Source organism: Falco cherrug, chromosome 11, assembly GCF_023634085.1.
Source record: "Falco cherrug isolate bFalChe1 chromosome 11, bFalChe1.pri, whole genome shotgun sequence".
NCBI lineage: Eukaryota > Metazoa > Chordata > Aves > Falconiformes > Falconidae > Falco > Falco cherrug.
This window is the reverse complement of record NC_073707.1, coordinates 19,545,122-19,568,760: the sequence shown is the minus strand read 5'-3', so window position 1 is coordinate 19,568,760 and position 23,639 is coordinate 19,545,122. Positions and strand designations below refer to the sequence as shown.

The 23,639-nt window shown below is 51.8% G+C and overlaps 1 protein-coding gene and 1 long non-coding RNA gene across 7 annotated transcripts in view; one reads left to right on the top strand and one right to left on the bottom strand.

Moving 5' to 3' along the window:
* The window catches only part of ATP13A3 (ATPase 13A3), a 58,753-nt gene extending 54,518 nt beyond the window's left edge, over positions 1-4,235 (bottom strand). For 4 of the 5 annotated variants that reach the window (XM_055723447.1, XM_055723448.1, XM_055723445.1 and 1 more), the window contains exons 1-2: positions 4,068-4,235; positions 2,722-2,775 (exon numbers count right to left, since the gene is read on the bottom strand). Coding sequence is in view for 3 of the 5 variants with exons in the window: in XM_055723445.1 (XP_055579420.1) it covers positions 2,722-2,759 (38 nt within the window). In the remaining 2 variants the exon portion in view is untranslated. Of the gene's footprint in view, positions 1-2,721; positions 2,776-4,029 lie in introns of all 5 variants that reach the window. The other variant, XM_055723446.1, reaches the window with a different exon arrangement.
* Positions 4,236-4,512: 277 nt separating this feature from the next.
* LOC129737059 (uncharacterized) lies at positions 4,513-6,801 on the top strand. Of its 2 annotated transcripts, none has more exons than XR_008734472.1 (2): positions 4,513-5,081; positions 5,211-6,801. It is a non-coding gene; the product is annotated as an uncharacterized LOC129737059 (long non-coding RNA). The 2 variants fall into 2 exon arrangements; XR_008734473.1 differs by having other exon boundaries at positions 5,208-6,801.
* Positions 6,802-23,639: the final 16,838 nt, after the last annotated feature.

The window sequence follows — 23,639 nt, the reverse complement described above, 5'->3', positions numbered from 1 at the left end:
GAAACCAGAACCACAAAAAAGGGCTAAATCCTTTCAAATGAAAATTACACCATGAAAAAATGAAAATACAGAATGAATGCAAAACACAGCTAATTCTGGTAGGACTGATAGGATTATGAACACAACTGACACTGCACCACTTCAGAGCAAGCAACTAGACTTCACAGCCATGGAGATCCCATCCCAATCCCAGTCCATGCACAGTGCTCTGTGTAGATGGTGCTGAAGTTATGTATTTCAGAAAAGGAGCAGCAAGATACAGCACTGAGGATTTTTTGCAGATCACATCCATAACTCCTGAACAGTAACTGTGAATCATGCATCCTTTTTTATTTGTCTGCTTTTCAGCTACTGAAGATTAAAGTTTACAATCTTATTTCAAACAGGAATAAAGGTGTCAGATTTGAGGCTATAATGCAACTACAGTTTACTACAAACTGAACTTTTGTTCTCTGCTGAGCAGATTATTTAACAAAGGAAGTAGCTTTTTTATGAATGAAAACTATTTTTAGCTTATTGTGTAATGGTGACAGGGAAACACTTTAGCATTACTGTTATTTAAAATATTTTTTTTAATGTCAAATTGAGAAATCAGGATTTTCAAACTAGGATTATTTTTGTACAAACTCTCACATGCTAAACGTAACCAGATCCAAACACTAGTCAGAATCTTGGGGGTTTTTTCACCACTAAAAAAAACACAGAACCTACTAATTGGCATAATACCGTGACTACAGACCCAAAGTAGGTTGGGCCACAGTAGATTTCATGCTGCAGAGTCCAGTAAGCCCTGCCCAAAGCAGCATGCACTTAAATACACACTCAGTTCTCCAATGGATGTCTTTAAGCCATTCAAAAGGCGAGTCTAAACATACACTGCAGAAGCACAGATTTTTACATTACACCAATACTGTTTGGGCATTCAGAAAATGAAAACTAAGGAAGCCCTTTTTTCTAATTTCTAAAACTCAGTTTTAGAAGAATTAACTAAAGGATTTTGTTTCACAAGGTATTAAAGGAATGAAACCTCTTCCCTCCGTGCCAGCTACCATCAGATTCATACCAGACAGACATTTAATAAGCAAAGTGTCAGAACAGTTGTCCCTGGCCTGCTGTTAAAGATGCTTAAGCATATCACTCAACTCGGACATTTTTCACACGAGAAGTACCAATCCCTGCAGCAGACCTTGGACAAGCTAAAAGAAAGTTGGTACCTTACAGATACAAAGCAAACAGTATCTTAAGGTTTCCAGAAAAAGGAACAAGGGTGCAGTGGTTAAGATGCTTGACAAAAACCTGGTCTTTCCATGTCAGTTCCCAGTTCTAGTACAGATTTCCCCTATGATTTGGGCAACCCACTTGGACCTGGCTTTAACAATAAAAAGGTATTTTACTCCCACAGAATAAATGGAATTTGTCTGCATACCACTGAAATTGTCTGTCTTGTTGACTGTTTTATACTCCACACAGAACACAGCGAGGATACTACGTCCTCGAGGCAAGTGAGAAAAATTAATCTGAGGGCTCCATGTCAACATATTTTTTTAATTTCTTTTTTAAAATAATTTATTAGGTCCGCAGCAAAACAGCTTGTCTGATGTACCATGCCTGTCACATGGCACACCAGCAGAAGAGAACTGAATCATAAAGTTTCTCAATCATACTCAGCTAACATGATGCAACTTCCCTCCTTGCTAGGCAGCCCCCACACTCCCTTGCCAGGCACTGCAAGCTGTCTGAGCAAGTAGCTAGGACCTTTCATCCCTTGACCTCCAAGTTAGGGATGAATTACTGCCTGCCCAAGTTATCAAGCCCTCCCTAGAGGAGAAAGGGATGATTCAAAAAGAAATACAGGAATAGCCACCTGATTCTAGAAGACAACAAAAAATTTAAGGGATGAGAGCACAATGAGCTCAACGTCTAGAGAGCACTACTGGAAGATACCAAGTGGAGCACCTAGAACAGCACTGCTGCTCCTGGGAGGTAGTCAGGAAGGCAGTAGCTGCTGTCCAGCAGCTCTGCTGGAGACAAGTCTGTAGAATTGCTCAGATCACTTTCACTGCTTTCTCCTCCTTCTGGCATGGACAGTCAGCTTTGGCCAAAACGAAGGTTTACAAGATCTCTCTTAGCCATTTTCTGAAGCACTAAGTTTCTCCTAGCTCACCTAGGCGCTCACACTGGAACACTCCATGCTGCCAGAAGCCAGTGTTCTCCCCCACAGGTGACTACACCAACAATGCATGACATTTTTCTTTTACCAAGCCACCTTAATGATACGCTTCTTAGAAGTCAGGAGAGTTAAGCTAGTACCAATAAATTTCCAAGTCAACTATACAGTTCGAAGTTTACATAGTACATCTTCTTTAAACTTTGTAAAACTGCATTTGTGATTAGCCAACAAGAAAGAGCTGCTTACAAAACCAGCAGTATGTAGCCCTTACTGTCACGCTGCACACGCATTTCCTCAGTGTACATGCAGTAAAGATCCACTGCTGTCACCCGTGACACTGCCGCATGGACACTAAGTTTATGAGGGCCTGACTCACACCATAGAGTATATTTAAATAATGCCAAAAAAAGACGTTTCTCCACAGGCTCAAGAAAATCAGTATTCTACAGGAGACACCAGTGTTGTACAAAAGTCAGCTTTAGTTTAATAAAAGGTAAAACTAGCACCTCTTTCAGGTATGATAGAGCTGATGGCAGAAAAATATAGCTAACCTGTCTGAAGAGCCAGTGTGTGGACAAATCTCATACATGCAACGGCTGAGTCACCTACAATAAAATAAAAAAAAAAAAAATACAGTCAGAGGAATGAATAGGCTAAATGGAACTTAAGAAAGTACCGTACAGATCCAGTGAGTGCCTACAGCAAAGAAAACACGTTAACAAATGCTAAAACTGGACAAAATTCTGAGCAAGCTCAGATGGAGAGGAAGCAGTCAGTCAGTGTGGCCAGACTACTGTCAGCGCTCATGTCAAGAACGGTTTAGTTAACCATCCTCACTGCTGAAGGCTGCACTACCTCAGCTGAGGGAGACAACGGCTTCTTGAAGGGCTCCAAAAGCATCCTCCAAGCACAGCACCTGCAGGGATACACAGATCCTGGCAGGCAAGCCACAGCACTGGTGGCAGCAGCAAGCTTTTAGAGCCAACACTGCAGACAGTCAAATTGTTCTCATTCACCTTAGGTATCAATGCAGTTTTAAAAACTGCCTTGTCAATTCCACTGCAGCTCTCGGCGTTTAATTCACCTAACGGTTGTTTATCCCTGAACAAACGTAAACGGGCCTCCCCTCGGGGATGACGCAGTGGCTGTCAGCGGTGCTTGCGGTGCGAGGTCACCATCTGCACAGCTCGGCTGACAGAGGAGTGCCGTGCAGCCCGGCAGCAGCAGCACCGCGCACCGACTCCTCTGCTGAGCGATGAGCGAGACGCACCGCGCCCGCGTCCCGCACTGCGCGGGGAAACTTTTTCCGTGGCCCGGGATCGCCAGCGCGTCCCACCGACCTGCACTACAGCGCACGCCGCAGCCAGAGCCCGCCGGCAGCGCGGAGCGCCGGGCAGCGCAGGCGGAAGCAGCGCGGCCGCCCCCCCTGCCCCAGCGCTGGCGGTGCCGCCGGGACCGCGGGGCAGCCCCGGGGGCAGCCGGGCGCTGCTGGCGCGAAGCCGAGGGGCGGGAACGGGGCCGGGGGGGGGGGAAACCGCCGGGCCGCTGGGCGGGCGCCGCACGTGTGCGCAGACCGGCGGCCGGGAGACCTCGGGCGGCCGCGCACACGGCCGCAGCCGCACGCCCACCCCTCCCCCGGCCGCGGGAGCAGCGCGGGGGCCGCTACTGGCGGCGGCGGCCCCGCCACGACCTCCGCGCCCGAGCCGGGCCGCCCCGCGGGGGGCTGCCGCGGGCTTAGGGGCGCCCGGCGCGGCTGAAGGGCGCTGCGGGCGGGCGGCCGCGCCGAGCCCGAGGGGGCTGCGGGCGCCGCTGTGGCCCGGCCCGGCCCGGCCCGGCGCGGCCCGCGGACCCTCCCTCACCTGCCGGGCTGGGCCCGCCGCCCCGCGGCCCCACTCACCGGCGGCGCCCTCAGCTGAGCCCCATGCCGGCGGGGCGGGCGCGGGACCGGAGCGGGACCGGCTCTCCCCCGCCCCACCCCGCCCGCCCGGCGGCGCGCCCGCGGCTGCCTCGTGAGGCACGACCCGATCCGCCGCCAACCGGCTCCACGCGCCGGCCGACTGGGCGGGGGCAGGGAGGGGCGCGGAAGTGACGCTACGGGGACACGCCCCCCGCCCCGCCCCGCCCCGCGCGTCACGCGCCGGAAGAGCGGGGTGCCGCGCGGCTCCGGGGCGGGGAGGGGCCGGTGGAGGGGCGGGGCCTCACCGGGAGGGGCGGGGCCTGGGCAGGGGCGCGGGCCCTTGGGGGCGCGGTGGGGCAGGACAAGGGGCTGCCGGGGGCGGCGGGGCCCGGGGAGGCGCTTTTGGGCGGGACGGGGGGCAGCGCCGCGGGGGGCACCGGGCCGAGCTCGCACCGTGGTGGGCTGACAGGCCGCCCCGGCACCGGAGGAGCAGGCGGCTGTGTAACCGCGTGTGACCCTGCAGGTGTTCCGCGGTGGTGAGAGAGGGCGGGGGTCGGCTCACGGGCACCCCCGTGAGAGCTCCCTCACAGCCCCCAGCTCCACTGCGGGACACAACCCAGTCCCCCCAGTTTAAGAAAGCCAGTGGGTCACTGGGCTCCTATTCCCTCAGCCCAACAGGAGGGCCAAGGGCTCTTCCCATGCCCCTCCGCCCAATATACACCTGCTTTTAATAACCCACCTCTGCTTCCGTGTGCGGCCTTTGCCACCCGCCCGCGATGACGGCGTCCAGGGAACGCGCATCGTGCCCAGCTGCCCGTTTGCCTCCTGGGCAGCCCCCTCCCGTGCCACTGCTGTCCATGCTGCGCTCACCTGGGACCTGACGTCCCAATTTGCACATCTCTCCAGACACCACATCAGGAATTACTTTTACTACTTCCAGGTAACATATAAAGATCATCAATATTGTCAGGGCAAGAAGGGACACCCGCGTGACTTCACTAAACATACCCTCAGGTGGGTGACGGGTTGTTTTCAGATGCACCAGTTAAAGATTTTGAAGAGCACTGTAAACTGTTCAGGGGATCTGTAAACCACAATAGGGTCTATATTTATTTTGACATAGCCGTGGTTTTTTCCCAGCAGTTCTCCATTGCAGATTAAGGGAGCCGTTGACTGTTACGTCTCATTGCGTGCAACCCCAGCAGTGACCAAACAAGGGCCACATCCACCTGGCAGTGCATCCCATCACCCCAGCAGCACGCTCAACTTCCCTTGCCGGTTCCAGTGACCCCACAGCTCCAGGGTGAGTCAGCCCAGCACAGGGATCCAGCAGGAAACTCTGCCAATAATCAAAAGAAAAGGCATAGTTTTTTGTTAGCCCAGGGAGTTGAACTGATTCACTGGGCAGACATGTGACTACTATGCAAGGGAATGAGAGGAAAAGAAAAGGAGAAACAAAACTGCCCCTTTTTGGCAGCCACCCACAGATCAGGCATAATACTGAGCTGCTCTGACTCAAATCAGAACGGTTGCCTCCCTCTACTAAAAAAAAAAAATAAATTAAAACCATCTATTTTCTGTTAATGCATTAACTCTGGTACTGTCACAGTTCAATTCTGTGTTGATTGCATGCTTCATCGGCCTCCTTACTGCTTTTGCCAAAGCTTTGGTTCCCGCTTACCTAGGACACATCAGTTACTGGCACGTATGTAATGATTCAACAGTTACTTCCCCTGATTCTCTGGAAATTCAGTGATGCAGTATTTGCTAAGTCAGTACTATGGGTTTGGTGATCTCAGGCAGCTGTTAAGAAGACTTTCGCATGTAATTTTTAAAGATGAGCATTAACCAGTCATTTTCATTCACTCCGGCTACACATGGAAAACAGAAATACCTTCATGTCCTCTTCCAAATGAAGAACAGAAAAATTTACTGAATAATTTCAGCGTTTTTTTTCACTGAATTGTTGCTGTCTTTGTCTAACATCCAACCTAAATCACTGGTACAATTTTCTTTGTATCTCAAGGAAATAGCACTGCATGGTGATCAATGGTATTGGCCATATATGTATTTTCATTGAATTTCATTCATTACCCTTGTTTGCAAACTGTTGATCTACCCATTGCTAACAGCTTGCCGAATTTCCACCTGTATATGTCTTTATGTTGCCCATACCTCCTCTTCCAAGCAGGATGTTTTGTTTCATTTTAAAACCAGAAAAGCCTCCTTTGGTGACATTGAAATTAAGAGCATTTGAGTCACCTAGTAACACATTGGTGAAGAACTCCCCCAATTTCCATTTGGATCACACTGAAGTATTTCCTCAGACTGGCTTTTGCTCGTAACTGCTTTTAGCCTTGCAAACTTGGCGACAGTGTCCCCAGCAGAGTCAGGGGGATTCAAATGAGTACCATTCCACCTGGATATTGGTGGAAAGAGAACAGAGGCAAAACAAGCAGCAGACACCCATACAGACCTAGAAACATGATTATGAGAAGAAGCCAAGGAGGAGCTTTTTTTTTTTTTTGGACTAAGCATTGACTGGTAAAAAGAGCCTACCATATGACTCAAAGGAAAAATATTACTAAGTTATTAGCGCTATTAAACAGAAGCTTTTATTCTGTCATTCCCTATTATAAAAAGAGTAAAATTATTTGCTTTGATACATATATTTCTATGTTCTTCATCAAAATTCCTTTAGTCATTTTCAATTAAAGGTTAATTTCTCATCAGATTTTTCAACCCATTGCATATTCTGATGTATTATCTTTATCCCCATTAGAAGGTTTCCCTTAACACCTAATTGGTTTTCTTTTTCAGTTGCTGGCAAATTTGAACTCGTTTATGGCTTCACAAACCTCAAACCGTGCAGGCTTTTATAATTCAGAGATTAATTTTGTGGTTGGCACGTTCCCTCCACCCATCTCCTTAAGCTCTTTCTCAGCTGCTTTCCAGCTCTCTTGGCATCAGTCTGGTTTGTACGGCTGGAAGTGCCTGGCAACCTCCACTCTCCTGCAGCATCGCTGGCTGCAGCTTCCCTAGGTAAAGGACGGGTCACAGGGAATCAGGAGTTATTTCTAAGTATATACCTAGAAATCATGGCATTCAGTGCTTTTAAAGCATCAGGTGTTGAACGTGGTAGAAACAAGAAGAGAATCAACAGCTTTTCTCTGTTCAGTTCACCTTAATGAGACTGGTTAACATGAGGAAATGAGCCAGAACACACAATCCAGCACTGTCACCACTTCTGGAAATGTAACAGCCATTCACAGCCAGTGTAATTCCTTGAGACTTTGCTCAGTAATGTGGGGGCAGGCAAGCAGCTTGAGGACAGAAGGAGCACTAAGTCCTACAGCCTGTCTAAACAGGCTTCCCATGACTGTTTTGATTTCAGTTACATATATTCCACTTGAACCTGAGCTGGGTACAAGCACCACGATAAAACTTACCAGGTCCTTTACAATCTTCTGTGACTAGAACACATGACATTTCTCAGTTGCTTCCCTCCCACCACCTTTTCCTCAGTGTCGAGGGTGTACAGTGTTTTCCATGTCCAGCTTTGCCCCACCAAACCCTGCACTCTCCCAGGCCCTCACAGCACAGACGTGCTAAACGGTGCTCATTAGGAGTACAGCATTTAGTGAGTCTTAGGCTGACTAATCACATTTTATGTGCTTTCCCAGTCCAACTGTATGCACTGTTACATCCCATCTTAAACTGTAACTCCTCAGGGCAGAGGCCAGCTTTCTTACCTGTTGTATATTACCTAGCTGATGGGGGCCAAGGATTTTACATGCTTTGGCAGTAAACAGCATAAATATTTTGCTTTAAGAACATTTGCAAAGTTTTTCTCCTTTGCACATGATTTCTAAATCAGCCAGGACAAGAAACTATCTGGAGATCACATTTGTGTACAAGATCCATCATGTGCCAAAACTAAGATAACCAAGTAGTAGAGAAAATAAATCAAAACCTACTGTTTATTTATTCAGTCTCTTTAATGTGTCTATATTAGCATGTTCCACCCTGCCTTTTCTGGTAGGGCTGTATAAATATGTGCATAGCTCAGAGGAGGTTATGGGACCCCACCTCCACAGTGCACAGGCACCCAGCTGGCCACATGTGATCCCAGATGCTGCAAGCATGCCTCTGCTAGCCCTGAGCCACCCAGCCCTCTCTGGGGACAGCGGTGGGGCTGGCCTCCTGTAGGATACCCCTGGCCCTGTTTGTTTGACTTTCCTGGAAAGAGATGCTTAGGGGGTGAATTCCCTCTGGACCATTCTATCTAATCCCCATACATCCTTAGCCAAATAAAAAAAAAGCCTCATAAGAAAAGGGGCTGAGAGTGGGTAAGGCTCCATGCTTTCCCTGAGTCACTGAGGGGAAGGAATTGGCTGTGGGTGCATGTGACATTCCTTCTCTCACCTTTATTTTTCCCTGACCTCAGTTGCTTGCAGGCTCTTCCAGCTGAGATTTTCAAGTTCAGCAGGTTGGCAACAGCAATGGCACCACTGCCGCGCTGGGCCCTGGGACGTGGGCATGGGATCTGCCCGAGAACATCTGACCTGAACTGACTGCCAGGGCTTGTGGATGCACAGACAGGTATACGGCGCCCCGTGAAATGGTGGTTAGCAATCTGCAGTTACAGTTTCACTCTTCAAGAAGATGATTCACATGCAGTTGAAAGCCACAAGACTTTAAAAGTCTCCTTTGAAAGCTTCTTAAACTACTTTGGCAAGCCTGAGTTGTTAAACAATTTATTATCACTTCTCTGCCAGAAGAGCTTGTGAAACAGCTTAAAGAGCAAATTGTACAAAGCGCCCAAGATTGTCACAGATGAAGCCTCTCTTTTCTCTTGTGCCACCCAATCCTTTTCCCCCCCCTTTCCCCAGACACCCAGTTCTTTTTGGTTTAAAATAGCCTGGCTAGTTATTTCCATTACCACAGCAGCATATCTAATAAATCACATGCCTTCAGCAGCAGGCAGAGTGAAAGGGGAATTCATTGCTCCATTTACTCAAACAAGATCTTAAATAGTCACTTCTTATAGTAGATAGAATAAATAATACTGTGCTTTCCCATTCCTCTCGCTAGCCCCATGACTGCCATGAGAAGCAGTAAAGGAGGTCACGCCTGTCTCCAGGTTACTTCTCAGGCCCTTTGAAGACTATTCCCTCCCCAGAAGTTACCATCCCCTCTCCTCTCCCAGCTCCCGGCTGCCACAAAGCCATAAATGAATCACTGTGCAGCTACTTGGCACGTCCTTTTCATTGGTATTTGTCCCTTTTCCACCTCCTCTCTTTATTTTAAGTAATGCAGAAATCTTTCAGTCAATAGGACTGTCAGACTTTGCCTAGCCAGTATCATACCTAAAGAAAAGTGGGATCTCAGTGCCTTTACATGCTTCCATGCCTCCACATATTATTTCTTAACACTGCCATGCAGCACACACCCAAAAGCTCAGTGATGAATCATCTCCACCAAGGACACCAGTGTTGTCACATCCAGCCCTTGGGCCAGGTTGAAATCCTTGGACACCACATCAGCACTGGTGACGGTAACAGCAGAGCAAAGGCTGCCACACTACCAAGGAGGGCTGGGTTTGGTAGCAGTTGTCCAAGCCAGAGGGAAAAATTGCCAAGGGGACCCAGCAGGTACCTGCAAAGCTACTGACTTCACTGGGAAGTGTTCCAGTAGCGGAGGGACCTCCACCCATACCAATGGACAGCACAAACACAATACTAGGTAACCTATTTACAGCTAAATTACCCCAGGACAGCTAAGAAAAATAAAGCAACTATTTAAACAAAGCTAAAAGAACAAACATGCAGGCAAACCTTAAATGCTAGACTCTTGAGAAACCATCACTTCTACTTAGCAGAGTACAACTGGCAAAGGGCAAGTGATTGTGCATGTATCATTTGGCTGCAAGTAAGGAGACTGTGAAACAAATCTGCCTCTCTCTGCCCACCCAGCACAGAGGACAGATTCAAGCTCTCTGGCAGCTTTCCTAGCTGGAGAAGGAGATGTCCTCTCCAGCTGAAGAATGCACACACACCGCTAACGGACCTCACCATCTAGCAGCACGATGTTTTGATTTCATATTAGAATTGCTTGAAAATAGGGCCTTTAATACCTCTATTGTTGTACGTTTCTCCCTCAAAGTATGTTTAAAGGACTTAATCAGACTCATTTCCTTAATATCAAGCATATCTCTGAAAACGTATTATCCCAGGCTGATGGCATCAAAGAGTGAATTAGGAATAAAGCCAAGTAAATTAAAACAAAGATATTTCCTTTCAGTTACCGTGCAGCCTTCACAGGCTGCAGAGCATTAGAGCTGCTGAAATACCACTGGCACATTCTTCAAGATCTGCAAATTAGTGCCTTGCTTTTATACCCTTGGCAGGAAGCGAGGATGCAATCTCCGTTACACTTAGCCCGACAAGGGCTGTGCTGTGATGAGCAGCTTTAGATTTGCAGCGCCGGAAAAATGTCTTTGAACTATTGCTGTTTGGGTTCCCAGTTTCCGAGACATATTTATCATAGCAAAGTTCCCCTATTGAACCAAGAAAAAAAAACATCACCAAAAAAACCCACCCTGGATTTGATTTTTATAGCATATGCAATGCTTGTTTTCACCTTCTGCCCTTCAACATCAATTGCAGAGAGGCAGCAGATCTTGCAGCCACCCTGGGCTAGGCTGAAGGTCCGAGCAGACCACCATCCTGGCCATCTCTGACGGGAGTTGGCCCAGATCAGGCGGGCATGCAGCAAGGAGCTGAGGTGCACTGAAACCCAGGGTGAGGGGACAGCTTGCGTACCCTCCCATCAGGGAATCAAACACTGATCTCCCTTTTACTGCCAGGACTGCGACATGGGCAGGATGGGGGGGTATTTGGCATCTATGGCCTCTCCAGGGGGTTCATGACAGATTTAAAACCAAGATACTCCTCTTCTGCCAGGTTAAGGAACAATTCCAAAACCCTGCTGGAGACAGGACACAATTTTATCAGCATGGTCCAGGGCAGAGCAAGTAGAGTTACTGCTGAAGTGACTTATGCAACCTTGTTCTCACAGCAGCTCCTGGGAAACCGCCTGGCAGACCAGCCGTCGGTGCTGTTACAACAAAGCGGAGGGCTGGGAAGCCTTTCTTCTGCTTTGTGCTCTCAGGAGCAAGGCTGGACCATGCCTGCTTTCAGATAGCACAGGGGCCAGGGCCTGCGTGCATCTCCTCCCCTTGGCACGGTGCCTTGGAGGAGGCTAGGCAGGTTACATTGTCTGGTCATTTGGCCCACCATCAGTCATCCTCATTAATAACTTTTTCATCTCTGTTATTTCAACTAAACAAGCAAAGTCCACAAGTTTATTACGGTCTGAGAAGCTATGCTTCTGCAATGCCCTCTGCCTCCCCATTTGCCCCGCAGACCGGCGTGCCCAGCCAGTGTGGCCCAGCACCAGCTGGAACAGAGTGGGAGCTAAATGTGCAAAGAACATCTTGTGCAAGAGCCAGAGAAGATCAGCTCACCCGCAAGACATTGAAAAGCAGTTTCTAGGCTGGGCAGAAAGCCTCCGGAACGCAAGCAGCACAGCCTGGTAACCACAGAGCAACCAGGGGCAGGCAGCTCTGCACAAGGGACGCCCGCTGTTGGCCTTGGCTAGGGGTACCTGCACGCTGGGCTGCTGGGCACAGCAGCATCCAAAGGCTTGGCTTGGAGAAGCCCAGGGCTACCTGCCACGGAGCCCAGGCCTCCAGCTCTCCTCCCTTCCTGAGCTCCCCAAGCGAGGCAGGGGAGTGTCCCCAGCATAGCAGCCCAGTTTCCATACGTCAGGGAGACTGGGTTTGTTGGTGGGCAGCAGCACCCCAGAACTCCAGGCAGGGTGGGCAGCAGGCAGAGCTGCACGGCAAGGGAGCCCCCAGGCTACAGCCAGTCCCACACAACAAGGTGCACAAACCAGCTTTACAAAACACAAGAGGAGATTGTGTTTGAGGCTCATTTTGCTTTCCTGAAGCGACACGCTTTAGAAGTTACCTGCTTTTCCTTTGCCCCCTGCTTTCCAAGCTACGCTGCTCAGACCCCCTCCATCTCTCCAGCCTTTCCTCAGCAACAGCCAGACCTGCAGACTGTGCTGCAAAGAAGTCGGGGAAGGACAGTCACTTGCTGACAGAGGCCAGGGTTTTCCATGCCTGGCCATAGTAGCACCCCGACAGGGCCCAGCAGTGCTGCAGCCTGACAGAAACAGGCAGCTCGGAGCTTTCTCCTTCCCCCAGCCACAGCAGAAGATGGGTTCTCCATGCTCTCCCTCCCATGGCTCAACAGGGTGACAGCTCCAAAGCCACCACTTCTAAACAGCAGCTAATGTTGAACGAAAAGCTGCTGGATCCATTCCACCATCCCTTGCCCTCTGGGGTCCTTTCTTTTGCATCTGTAAGATGTTAGCATAAGAAATGACTAATTACTTTTGCAGCTCCACCCTAACAAGCAAGCTCATCTGCCTCCTCAGGACAGGTCATGCCCTGACAACCACCTGGCTGTTTGATTGCTCCAGACACCTCACCTTTTGGGGCTCTGCAGACAGCTCAGGCTCCCGGGCATCAGGAGACCAAGTGGCTGCTGAGCAGCTATGGGGTGAAGAGCTTGCAAGCCCCAGCCCCTGGCTAAGCAAGCAGCAGCCTGCTGGCTCTTGCTGGCTGGGAAACCCGAAGGCAGGACTGTGCAAGGAAGAGGGGTGCTTGCCTGGCAGCGTGTTCCACCTGCTCACACACGTGTGCAAAGAAATGCATCCATGTGCACGCACCTATGGACCACACTGGGGCTTCCTGCAGCCTTCCCACGTGCTGATGGAGACCTCCCCCAAAGGGCTGTGTCCATGGAGAGGATGTTCTTGGAGCCCTTGAGGGATTCATCCAAGACATGTGGCCACACTGCTCCAGCAGATGTGCCTGACACCCAGGGAGGTGGCTGGACCCTCCTTCCCTCCTATCCACAGCTATACAACCAGCAGAGATGAATGTCCCCCTTCAAGCCCACAGCAGGTGAGCTCAAGTCACCCCATGGAGCAGAAGACACCCAGCAAATGTAGTGGAACCACTGACCTGACCTGGTACCAGCCCTGTCCCTGGCCAGGCTGGTGACCTCAGCTGAGCACAGCATCCCCTGCACACCTCTCAGGAAAGGGGAGCTGAGGAGACAGATGTGGCTGCAGCCCCTCAGGAAAAGCCTCCTCCAAAGCTGCTCCCACTCAGAGCATTCCCACCCTGGCCATTGTTTTGGGAATGGCTGGAAAATGTCAGCAGGGCGCTGGGTGCGGGTGGGGGGTCAGGAAAAAGGAAAAACAGATGATTAGATTTTTTTTTTAAATCGGCCAATAAATTATATTAACTTTTCCATTGACCTTTTGTCAGGTCACATTATCAGACTGGTGAATGTGGTTCATGAAGATAGTATTATACTTAGATTTCAAACTGTGCGGAAAGTGCATCCCAAGCAATATGCCAAAATGGAAACACTGGCTCCGCCGGAGGGGTGTGCTGCTCATTACCCTTCCAAGGAAGGCCAGAGCCAGCACCTACAAATATTATATATATTATTAAAAAGGTCTGGTTCCCAGGGAGGCTGGGGGTTTCATAAGGACCAGCTTTGTCAGTGGTGCCGTTTACTGCTTTCTTCTTGAGATCGTGGTGGCACAGGAGCTGCCTGCGGAGGGACAGGCTCGCAGCAGGCAGCCGAGGTCACCCTCCCACCCATACTCGGCCAGCAGCCACGGTGCAGCCATGCGTTGCACAGGCAGCTTTCCTCAACCAGGGCATGAATACCAGCCTCACATCACGGTGCCACCTTTAGGATCAGGAGACGTTCAAAGCACAGGAGGGAAGAGGGTGCGTTGGGTGCCTTCAAGGGTAAGGGGGAGCACTGATGATCCCAGCTGCCCCAGCCTCAGGCAAGGCTTACAGAGTATTGGCAGCATTGTGCCACGTTTTATTGGCTCCGTAGCATGAAGCCAAAAACCACAGCTCCTTCTCCAGCTGTGGCACCTTCCAGGCGTGCCAGGAGGGAGCATGCCAGCCCACGACAGGCAGGGTGACCTCGCTGCCCCCAGGGCTGTCCTGGTCCTCAGGGCTCAGAGAGCCACTCTGCCCCTTGGACTGTGGCTCTGGCACAGAGTCCTCTGCTCACTCCCTGCCAGCCCAGCAAGGCCAAAATTAGCCTCCCCTGAGTGTGTGCTGGGTAGAAGAGCCACAATTGTATCTCAGGAAAGCATTATTGTACTCCAAAAGCCCTATCTTATCAGGGAAAGGAAAATGGGACTTTGACAAATTGCCTCTGTCACAGCCGGGGTAAGCACATGATTTTCAGTAATCACCCACCCTGGCCGAAGCACTGCCACAGCCACTATTGTTCCCAGTGCTGTGCCGTGCGGGGTCCAGGCAGCCACGACACCCCCCCCCCCCCACCCCGAAAGCAAAAGAGCACACGGGCCCTGGCCACGCTCACTTTGGCTGCCTCCCGTACATTGTGTTTGCAGGTGGGGATGCAGCTGAAGTTAGATTGATCCCTTTATCAGGAGCCTTCAAGCGCTGATAAGGTGACATCACCCTGCTGGGAGCAGGGACTTGAACTCTTTTGCAAGGGGAGATGGTTATCAACGGGCTCTGGCAGGGCTGCACTCACTCTTCAGCCCCGCAGCTGGAAGCAGAGCCACCCTCCGAGACTCTGACACGATAGGAAGGGTTTGTTGTGCTTTGCACAATGGCTGCTCAGATCCTGTCCAACAGCCGTGCAGAGCACAGTGCAGGGCACTTCAAAGGCACTCAGCTTTGCGCTGCCTTGGCACGGGACACAGTGGCCACCCTACCCCTGGGACTCAGGGTGACCCCAGGGACAGCTCGGTCTGAAACACCATCTGCAACAGGAGATGCATTGTTCCCGGTCCCAGGGCAAAAAGGATCATTGCCTGAAAAGCTTATGGCATCTCATCAAGAGCAGCCCATGAGCCCATCTCCACCTGCGGAGCACCTCTGCTAGGAGGGGAGCAGGTCACTCCTGCCATCTCTCCGCTCCCCGCTGCTGCAAGGCCACCCAGGGACCCTCCCCGGCAGGGCTGGGGGGTCTGAAAGGTGCAGATACCCTGCAAGCCATGGCCTCTGGCAGAGCAGGTCCTTGGCTCATCTCTACTCCAAGCCACAGGGCAGGAAAAGACCCAAAAGGCAACTGCAGTGGCCACCAGGACAGCCAGCACCAGCCCGCAGTGACACCCTGGATGGCTGCCTGGCCGCCTCAGTGCAGCTGCCGGGGAGGGTGACAGCAGGGGGGCCATGCCGAGTGCATGCAGCCACCCTCCTTGTGCAACTGCCTGTGCAACGCATGGCTGCAGCAGGGCCGGCCTGGCAGCAGTGCTGGGCAAGCTCCAGTGCACTCTGCACTGGGAAGAGCCCCTCATCGCCCCCGGCATGGCCGTGGTTGCTGGTGGGGTGATCTCTGAAAGAGGTGCTAGTGCCAGCGGTAGCTTCCCAAATACCCCAGCAGAAGCAGCCACCGAGGGCTATAGGGAATGGGCAGAGAGGTTACAGCAAGCAGCGCTGCATGGATGTGCAACACCTGCCAAATGCTGTGGTGCTTTGTGCCCTTTTTTGCACTGCCACTGCGTCTTGCTTCCCAAGGGCAGGACAACGGGACAGACTTCCAGGTGCTGCAAGTGTCACAACCGTCTGACTGAAGCTGCTGTCCTGGTTCCTGCCTGTTTCCCTATGCCTACAGCTCAGCCCTTCATTTGCCAGAGCTGAGCCATCAGCGTAAAACCAAAGCAGAAACCCCCCCAAGTGGACCAAATACAAGACCTGAAAGGGCTGAGATTGCTGATCTACCCTAGCTGTGCCCCAGGGCAGAAGCGCAGCCGCTGGGGAGCTGCAAGCCATAGTAATGTGTGATTTGCCCCAGCCCCAGCCCCCTCCCGCGCAGCTCCTCCTTTCACCTGGGTCCTTGCAGCCTGTAGCATCCCTTCCCACAGCCCAGAGAAATGCCATCATGCGCCTTCACAGATCCCACCCCAGGACCCCCCAAAGAGAAAGGAGCAGGCGCTGCCCTGCCAGGCACAGCACCCAACCCGCTGGTTCTGACGCTGAACTGTTCACGACGGAGCACCAAGGCAGCCCTTCGAGCGCACCAGAGGCTCACCTCTGGGGCCAGAGCAGAGCAGGGCAGCGCAGGGTGACCTCCTGCAGCCCACCCTGCCACTCCCAGTGGCCGCAGCCCCGGGGGCTTCCTGAGCCAGAGGGGCAGCCCCAGCCTGCCTCCCTGAACTCCTCTCATCATTCATCCCAGTCTCACTGCCCAAAATAGCCCACAATGATTTCCGCAGTTAATTTGGGCCTGCTCTGAGCCTGCAGGCTGTAATCTGAACTTGTCTCTGGCCAGCTTCATTTCAGACCTCCCTGTCCCTGTGCTCCAAGACACAGCAGAGGCACTCATCCTTTCCTTTCCTCTGCTTCCCCAATGGAACCCAGCCTATCACATGCCCTCTTTTTGGACGCAACACCTCTTCAGAGGCTCACCTCCATCCTTACGCAAATGCCATCCATGCCCTTTGCTCCTCCTCTCATGGCCTTCGTAGCTCCAGGTGCTCTAGGGGATGCCCAGCACTGTACACGCTGGCACGGCACAGGTTCACTGCAGCCCTTGCTTCAGCAGCTCCCACGCAGCACTGCACTCCCAGGACCTGCCTCCCCTACGGCAGCAGCTAATCCTGCTCCCAACCCTCTCCTTGTGGACACACTGTCTGTCCCTGTCCCCACCACTCTGACATGTAATATAACCTGTCGCTCTGTCCCCCAGCCACTCAGCAGTGCTAGACCCTTTCACGACATTCTGCCACCTGTTTTGCAATGTTCATACACCCAGTAATTATGAATCACTAACAAATGCGGCCTCACTTTTCTCAGCTCTTCCACAGCATTTAAAGTAAGATTTCTCTTGTCAGCACATAAATGAAGGACATGGATGTTCCCGTAGGATGGAGCAGGAGCAGGCCAGGTTACCTGTTGCTTCAGGAGTCATTGCAAAGCACTGCAAACAGCGCCGGCCGCTGTGCGCCAGTGTAACAGCCATGCACACCAGCTGCACCGTGCTGGCTCAGGAGATCCTGGCCCATGCAGATATACATCCTCCTGCACTTTAGAAAGCAGCTGAGGTGCCCACCCCACCGTCTGCAGCGGAGACTTTTGTTTCACTTTGGGTTATCTTATCGCCATAGGAAAGGCAATACAGCAGAAGAATTTCCTTTCCTTTATATTTCCAGCCTTTCCATTGTCTGGCGTCTGGATTTCTGAGCCTCGCCACTCAGCAATTCGCCTTTGGAAACATGAATGCAGGCACTTCTTATCAGCAGGAGCTCTGCAAAGGCTCCTTTTGCTGGGGCAGGCAAACCAGGCGGGGTCTGGCCACCCCAGGGCCCCATCCCCATGCTGCTAATAAGCCATTTATGAGCCATAATGAGTGCGTTTTCCACTGCCTGACGCAGGTGCCAGCTCAGCCATTCACCTGGAGGGATGGCAGTACCAGGCAGCATGGCTTGAGATTTGACCATGAGTTTGAAAACCCATAGTCTTGCATTTCATTCTTCCTTCCGCTTTACTGAGTGGAGCAAAGCCCAGAGGCCAGGGCAGAATGTGTGCCATTGGGAAGAAGGGACAGCTACAAGTCACCATCACCTTAGAAAAGACCATGGGAGACACGGTCAGCCCAGTGGTATAGCAAAGGCTCTTTCCCTGATGTGCTCCCTGTAGGAGCCACCACCCATCCCGGGGCAAAAAGCTAAGCTCCAGCCACAGGGAGCAAACTGCTCTCCCATGCGGGAAGCTCTTCTCTTCCCATGCCCTGTAACAGAGAGGAGAATGAGAGCAGCCAGGCAGTCCCCAAGTCCCCACCCTGGGTCCTCTTGCTCTAGATGAGTGTCCAGGACACCCTAGGCTCCCCCTCACCAGCACCCTGGTGCTGAGGCAGCAGGGCACGGCCCACAGACTTGGAAGACACAGGCAAGGTTTGAGACAAAGCAACACTTCATGTACAACGAGTCCATCAGTGTGAGCTGCAGGGTGCTGGGGATCCCCACGCTGCAGCTGCAGCCTCACCAGCGCACACATGGCCCCAGGCACGTGAACGCACCCAGCGCTGTGGACGCCAGCTGGCTGATCCCTCCTGACCTTCGCGGGGGCTTCTGCATTGCTACAGCTTCCTCTGGTCTGCACCACACACATTTGAGGCACAAAATCATCCCAGGGCAAAAAATTCACCTCGCAGCACAGGAGCTGGCAGCGTTCTCCTTTACGTCAGCTGACACCTATCAGTCAGGCCACGAGCAATAGGTCAGTCCCCCACATACAGCACTTAAGACATGTATATAACTTTCCAGGTGGGTTTTTGTCTTGCTGGTCCGTGGCTCATGGTGTTAGTGTTCAGCAGTCCGGGATGACTGGGAAGCAGGAAGCAGCAGTGGGGACCGTCCCTATCCCTTGCTTTGCTGGGAGATCAGCAGGCTTCAATTCCAGGACCTGCAGAGCATGACTTGGCCAGAATTGTCTCCCCTACTGCTGGGGAAAACACCAGCCCAACCAGGAGAGGAGACTGCTGGGTTTAAACCCAGCCAGGAGGCTGCACCTCTCCTGCAGCCCCAGTCAAGGGAGCGCAGCTAACAGTGGCCAGGAAGGGGGACCCCCACACCTCTTTGCAGCAGGACAAGGGTCAAAGGAGATGCTGGAAGCTGTCACTGCTCCACCCAGACAGTGCTCCGGGCACAGCATGGCATGGCAGTCTGTGATAGCACCCCAGAGTTTATCACTTCTCCCAGGGGAGCCCTGAGGAAGCACCTTCTACTGTTTACTGCTTGCTCAGCCAGCGAGATGGGTGCTCAGGGCATCTCAAAGGGCCTGCAGGTTGTTCAAATGTGTCTGGGCACAGCATGGAGCTGTGCTGCAGAACAGGGCTAGGCCAGCTCCACCACACCATCATGTCTTTAAAGTCCCACTGTGAAGAGAAAGGAGCAGGTGGTGCCACAGCTGGGTGCAAGGGAGCACCAGGCAGCACTGGTTCCTCACCACCTCTTTCCAGAAAGGGGAATTGGCTATGATTGAAACTAGAAAGTATTTGGTTCTTCTTTCTCCATGACAACAGAAGCAAAACACAAAGCAGAAGAATGCTAGTTTCCATTTTTCTCACGCGCTTCCCTCCCTGCCCAGGGAACAGCAGAAGCAGACAGGGTGGTGGCAGAGTGAGATGTGGAGTGTGTCAGGAGAGGGAGAATCCCTTTTCCCTGGGACCCCCACAGCAAAGGTTCTTGAGTGTGCTCCTGCCCTGTCACAAGCATAGCCAGTTCTGAGAGCCAAGCAAAGATAACTCTTGCCGAGAAGCCTATGAAGCCCCAGATGAAGCTTGGGGTGGTTCACCAACACAAAAGGGCTCTGCAGAGGCTTCCACCTTCCCTCTGCTCTACACAGGCAGCAGCAGGCTGGCTGGACTGCAGGAACTCCCTGCCAGGGACACGACGATGGTTCTGTTTCTTTGCCTCAACTGCTATGACTCCCAGGTGACAAGGGGCTGGGAATCAGAATGGGACATTTCCAGGAGGGTAAACCCAAGTCTGCTCCACCCAGTGAGTGCAGCCCTCCCACCCCGACACCACCCATGGGACAGGCCCCTTTCCCATAGCCGCAGCAAGAAAAAAAGCCACTGGGGCAGAGTTCCTCTGACTCAGGAGCAGTTTCTTTTCCTCTTGTCCTCACCATGACCTCTCTTTATGTCCCAAGATGTCTTGGGCACCCCAGGCATTTAGCCCTGAGAGCTGCTCCCTGCCTCTCTCCGAGCAGCCCAGTTATATTTTTTCCCTAATAACTTTGCTGCAAAAAGGAAAAAAAAAAAAAAAAAAAAGAAAAAAATCAAACCTCGGGAACTAGAGCCACCATGCAGGGGGAGTGACAGAGCACAATGCTGCTCCTTGCAGACATGTGGGGTCCCCATGACTACGGCCAGGCAATGGCATAAAGTTTATGGGAGCAGGGAAGGAGCTGCGACCAGAGGAGGGGAAAAAAAGAAGAAAAAAAAAAAAAAAAAGGCTGCTTCTTACTTTAAAGCAACACTGTTTCAGGACAACCAGGAAAGAGCTGCTGAGCTTTTGTAGAAACAGGCCAAGAGGCCCTGCACCCGGCTCTTCCCTTGCTAGGGCAAGCGCTGCTTTTCCCACCACCCTTGACCACCTTCTTGCGCAGATGGCTGGGAACAGCTGGTTCGTGTGCCACTCCGCAGGGGTGCGTGGGGGGGAGGCGCTAGGGACCCGAGCCTCTGCCGGGATCCCTGACTGGCACAGGACCCAGCACCGCTGGGCTGGGGGTGCCGCCTGCACAGCCAGCGCTGCTCTCCCTCTGCCTGGGAAAGGCTGGCCCCTAACGGCAGGGAAGCGGGATTTCAGCATCCTCCAGAGAAGTCACCAAGTATTTCTGGACCAGGCAGTGACTGCAGAAAGCTGGCGAGATGCACACGTGGCAGCCCCTTGCTACAGGACTCCCTGGGGCAAAAGTCATCATCCCACCCATCCTTGAGCTTCGACATCAGGAAGACAGAGACGCCTGGCCCTGACAGCCACACACCATGCGTGGTCTGCAGCGGGGTGACAGGCAAAGAGCTATTTTGTGTAGTGCTGGCTCTGCCAGGCTGAGGGGAGCGAGGCTTGCACATCAGCTGCCGTGGACTGCAGCGTTAGCAGAGCCACAGCATCCCACAGCCGAGCTGCTCAGGAATTTGCAGTCAGTGAACACATCCTGGCATCCCCCCCCCCCACTTGCTCACCTACAGTGCTTCTATTTTCAGGGACAGAATAAAAAAAAATATTGCACTCCCTCAAAACAGTCTGCAAAGCAGTTTTGTAGTAGATGGATGGCCCTGGCAGAAGCTCTGATGTGTATCAGCAAGTCCTGTGGGTGAAGGACAGCCCCAGCTTTCTGGAGCTCCAGGACAGAACCGGGGCACCAGGGTGACCTGCACTGAAACCCTCTTAGAGCCAAGAGCAGCAGCCTGAGGAGAAAAAGCCCTTAGGAGAAACTAAGCAAGACTAGTAGAAGGTAGCAGGGAAGCTCTGAAAAGGTACAAGTCTTGCCTCACTCCTGATAATAAAATCACTAACTAGTAGACAGACAAAAAAAGAGAAGGGCCAATGTAACCCCAGCAAGAGGAGCCCTATGAAATTCCCTCATTTCACAGCAGCTTCTCTGCAGGACCATGTCAGCTACAGATCAGAGTAAAAAGGCCTTTGAGTGAGCCTGGGACAGCCTGGAGCTCACCCTGGCTCCAGCCTTTCCAGGAGCAGCCACCGACAGGTACTCCCCAGGCAGGCAGGCGATGCTGCAAGCAGGGCTGACACGCTTGCGCACAGGGATGCAGGGATGCTGTGGTGGTTCACCCACACCTTGACAGAACAAACCAGTCTCCACACTCCTTTTCTGAGCTCTGCTCTGCAGAGCATCCTGGGCACCTCAGCAGCATCCTGGGCACTGCTCTGGGAAGCACTTGTCTGAACAGGGCTGTAGACCTGCCCCCAGCACCAGCGCTTTCACCATATGGGCGTCACTGCCTTAACGTACATGCTGCAGCAGGGCAGAGCCCCAGGGGAGAATAAACGGCATCTGAAGAGCCAGGAGCAGGTACTGACCTCAAGTTCAAGGTTGATGGAGGCAGTGTTGGAGGAGCTGGATAAGGAGAGCCCAGCACACAGGGCCAGGAGCGGGAGACAGGCAGGGGGTGCTGAAAGCGCTGCAGATCCCAAAGAACAGACTGGACGTGGCTGCAGCCTGCATGCTCCCTCTTACATGCACAAAGCACTTCAGGAAAACAGAACTCAAAAATGGAAACTTGGCTTCTGCAGAAAGCCACAGGAGCAGCAGAGAGGCTCGCTCAGCAGGTGGCCAGAGCCAAGAACAACGTCTCCTTTGTGCAGGCTCCTGACAACACAGCAGTCCCCACATTGCCTCACGCCTGCCAGCTGCTTGTATGCGCTGTATTGAGCTGTCAACACGGCCCTGCCGGCACTACCCAGCAAGGGTAGGGTAGGGCAGATGCACTTCAGCAACAGACCAAACCACCACAGGAAAGCATTAATTTAACTGCGGTCCTCGCCTACTACCTAGTTTGCCCACTGCTCAATAGCAACATAAAATATTAACAAGCCTTTAGGTCCAAAACTGCTGTTTATGGTCTTTCTTCTATCGGCAAGAGTCCTTCAGCACAGCAAGGAGCAGTCTGCATTTAACAAACCTGAGCATAATGTTTGCTCAGTTGTATTTACATTATCCTCCATTCACTCATGGAAACACTGCAAGTGATCTGGCAGGTCTTGTGGCCAAAGGTTTCCGTGAGTAACAGGCAAGTCACTCCAGGTCTCGGGCCCTGGGGATTTCTGTTACTCACTGGATTTGGAAGTGTACCCCAGGACACAGCCTGTCCAGCACACAGCTGGCAGGAAAGGAGAGAGAACGCAAAAGAAGAAAAACCAGGTATGTTCAACGTGAGCTAAGAATTCAAAATGCTTTGAAAGGAGAAAAACAGAATAGAAAAGTATTTTAAAACTTCAATAAACGATACCCCAACTTGAGTTTGACAGGTAATGTGACAGATTCCCACAAAACACCACAAAAATAGATAGGCGTTTCTGAGCAATCAGGTCCCTAAAGTATTATAAGGGACAAAAGCAGAAACCATCCCTTCAAGGAAGGTGGGGAAGCCTGATCAGAGACCGATTTGGCTAGGGCATGACGTCTTCAAGCAACAAAGGCAAAAATTACCTCCAAGGGAAACAGATTAAATAGTCTCTCCTAAGAATCTACTTTCTGCTACGGTACGCTGACTTAAAATACCACTGACCATATTAATTCAGTATAATTATGCTTTAGTTTTACAGGTGGCAGGGAAATGCCCTCCCTCCAGTGATGTAATTAAGAACTTGTGACCAGGGACTCCAGGGGAAGCAGGAGCTGAGGCGAGAGCTCTGCTGTCAGGGGACCCTCCACATACACAGTGCAAACTGGCTGTACAGGACAAGCACACAAAGGGTCACAAAGCCAAAACCAGCTCGGTTGCATGCCTTGCATCTGCTGTGGCTTTGCTCAGCAGTTGCTTTCATCTCTCCATCCACACTTAAGCCCTGGAAAGTACAAATTAGAAGACAGTAATCCCTTTTTTAGTATCGGAGACCAGCGTCATCTGTAACTCTGCTTTGCCACCTAAAGACAAAGCACAACTTGTCTTTGCAAGCCTTTCCAGTCCTATCATTACTCCCTGTGTTGGACTAGGAATGAAGAGCACTGGCCAAGTGCACAAACGTTTTCTCAGCAGGGCAACCAAGGAGTAAATCTCACTTACGTCTGACCCGAAGTAAGGAAACTCTTTTCAGCATCAAATACTAATATACCCAATTAAAATCTGCTATTATGATACTTCTGTGGCTAGGTCAATGCCTGACAGGTCAACGAGGCAAAACATGACACTACACAGGAAGTAAAAATCTCAAATATATTTAAGGACAAATTATGAT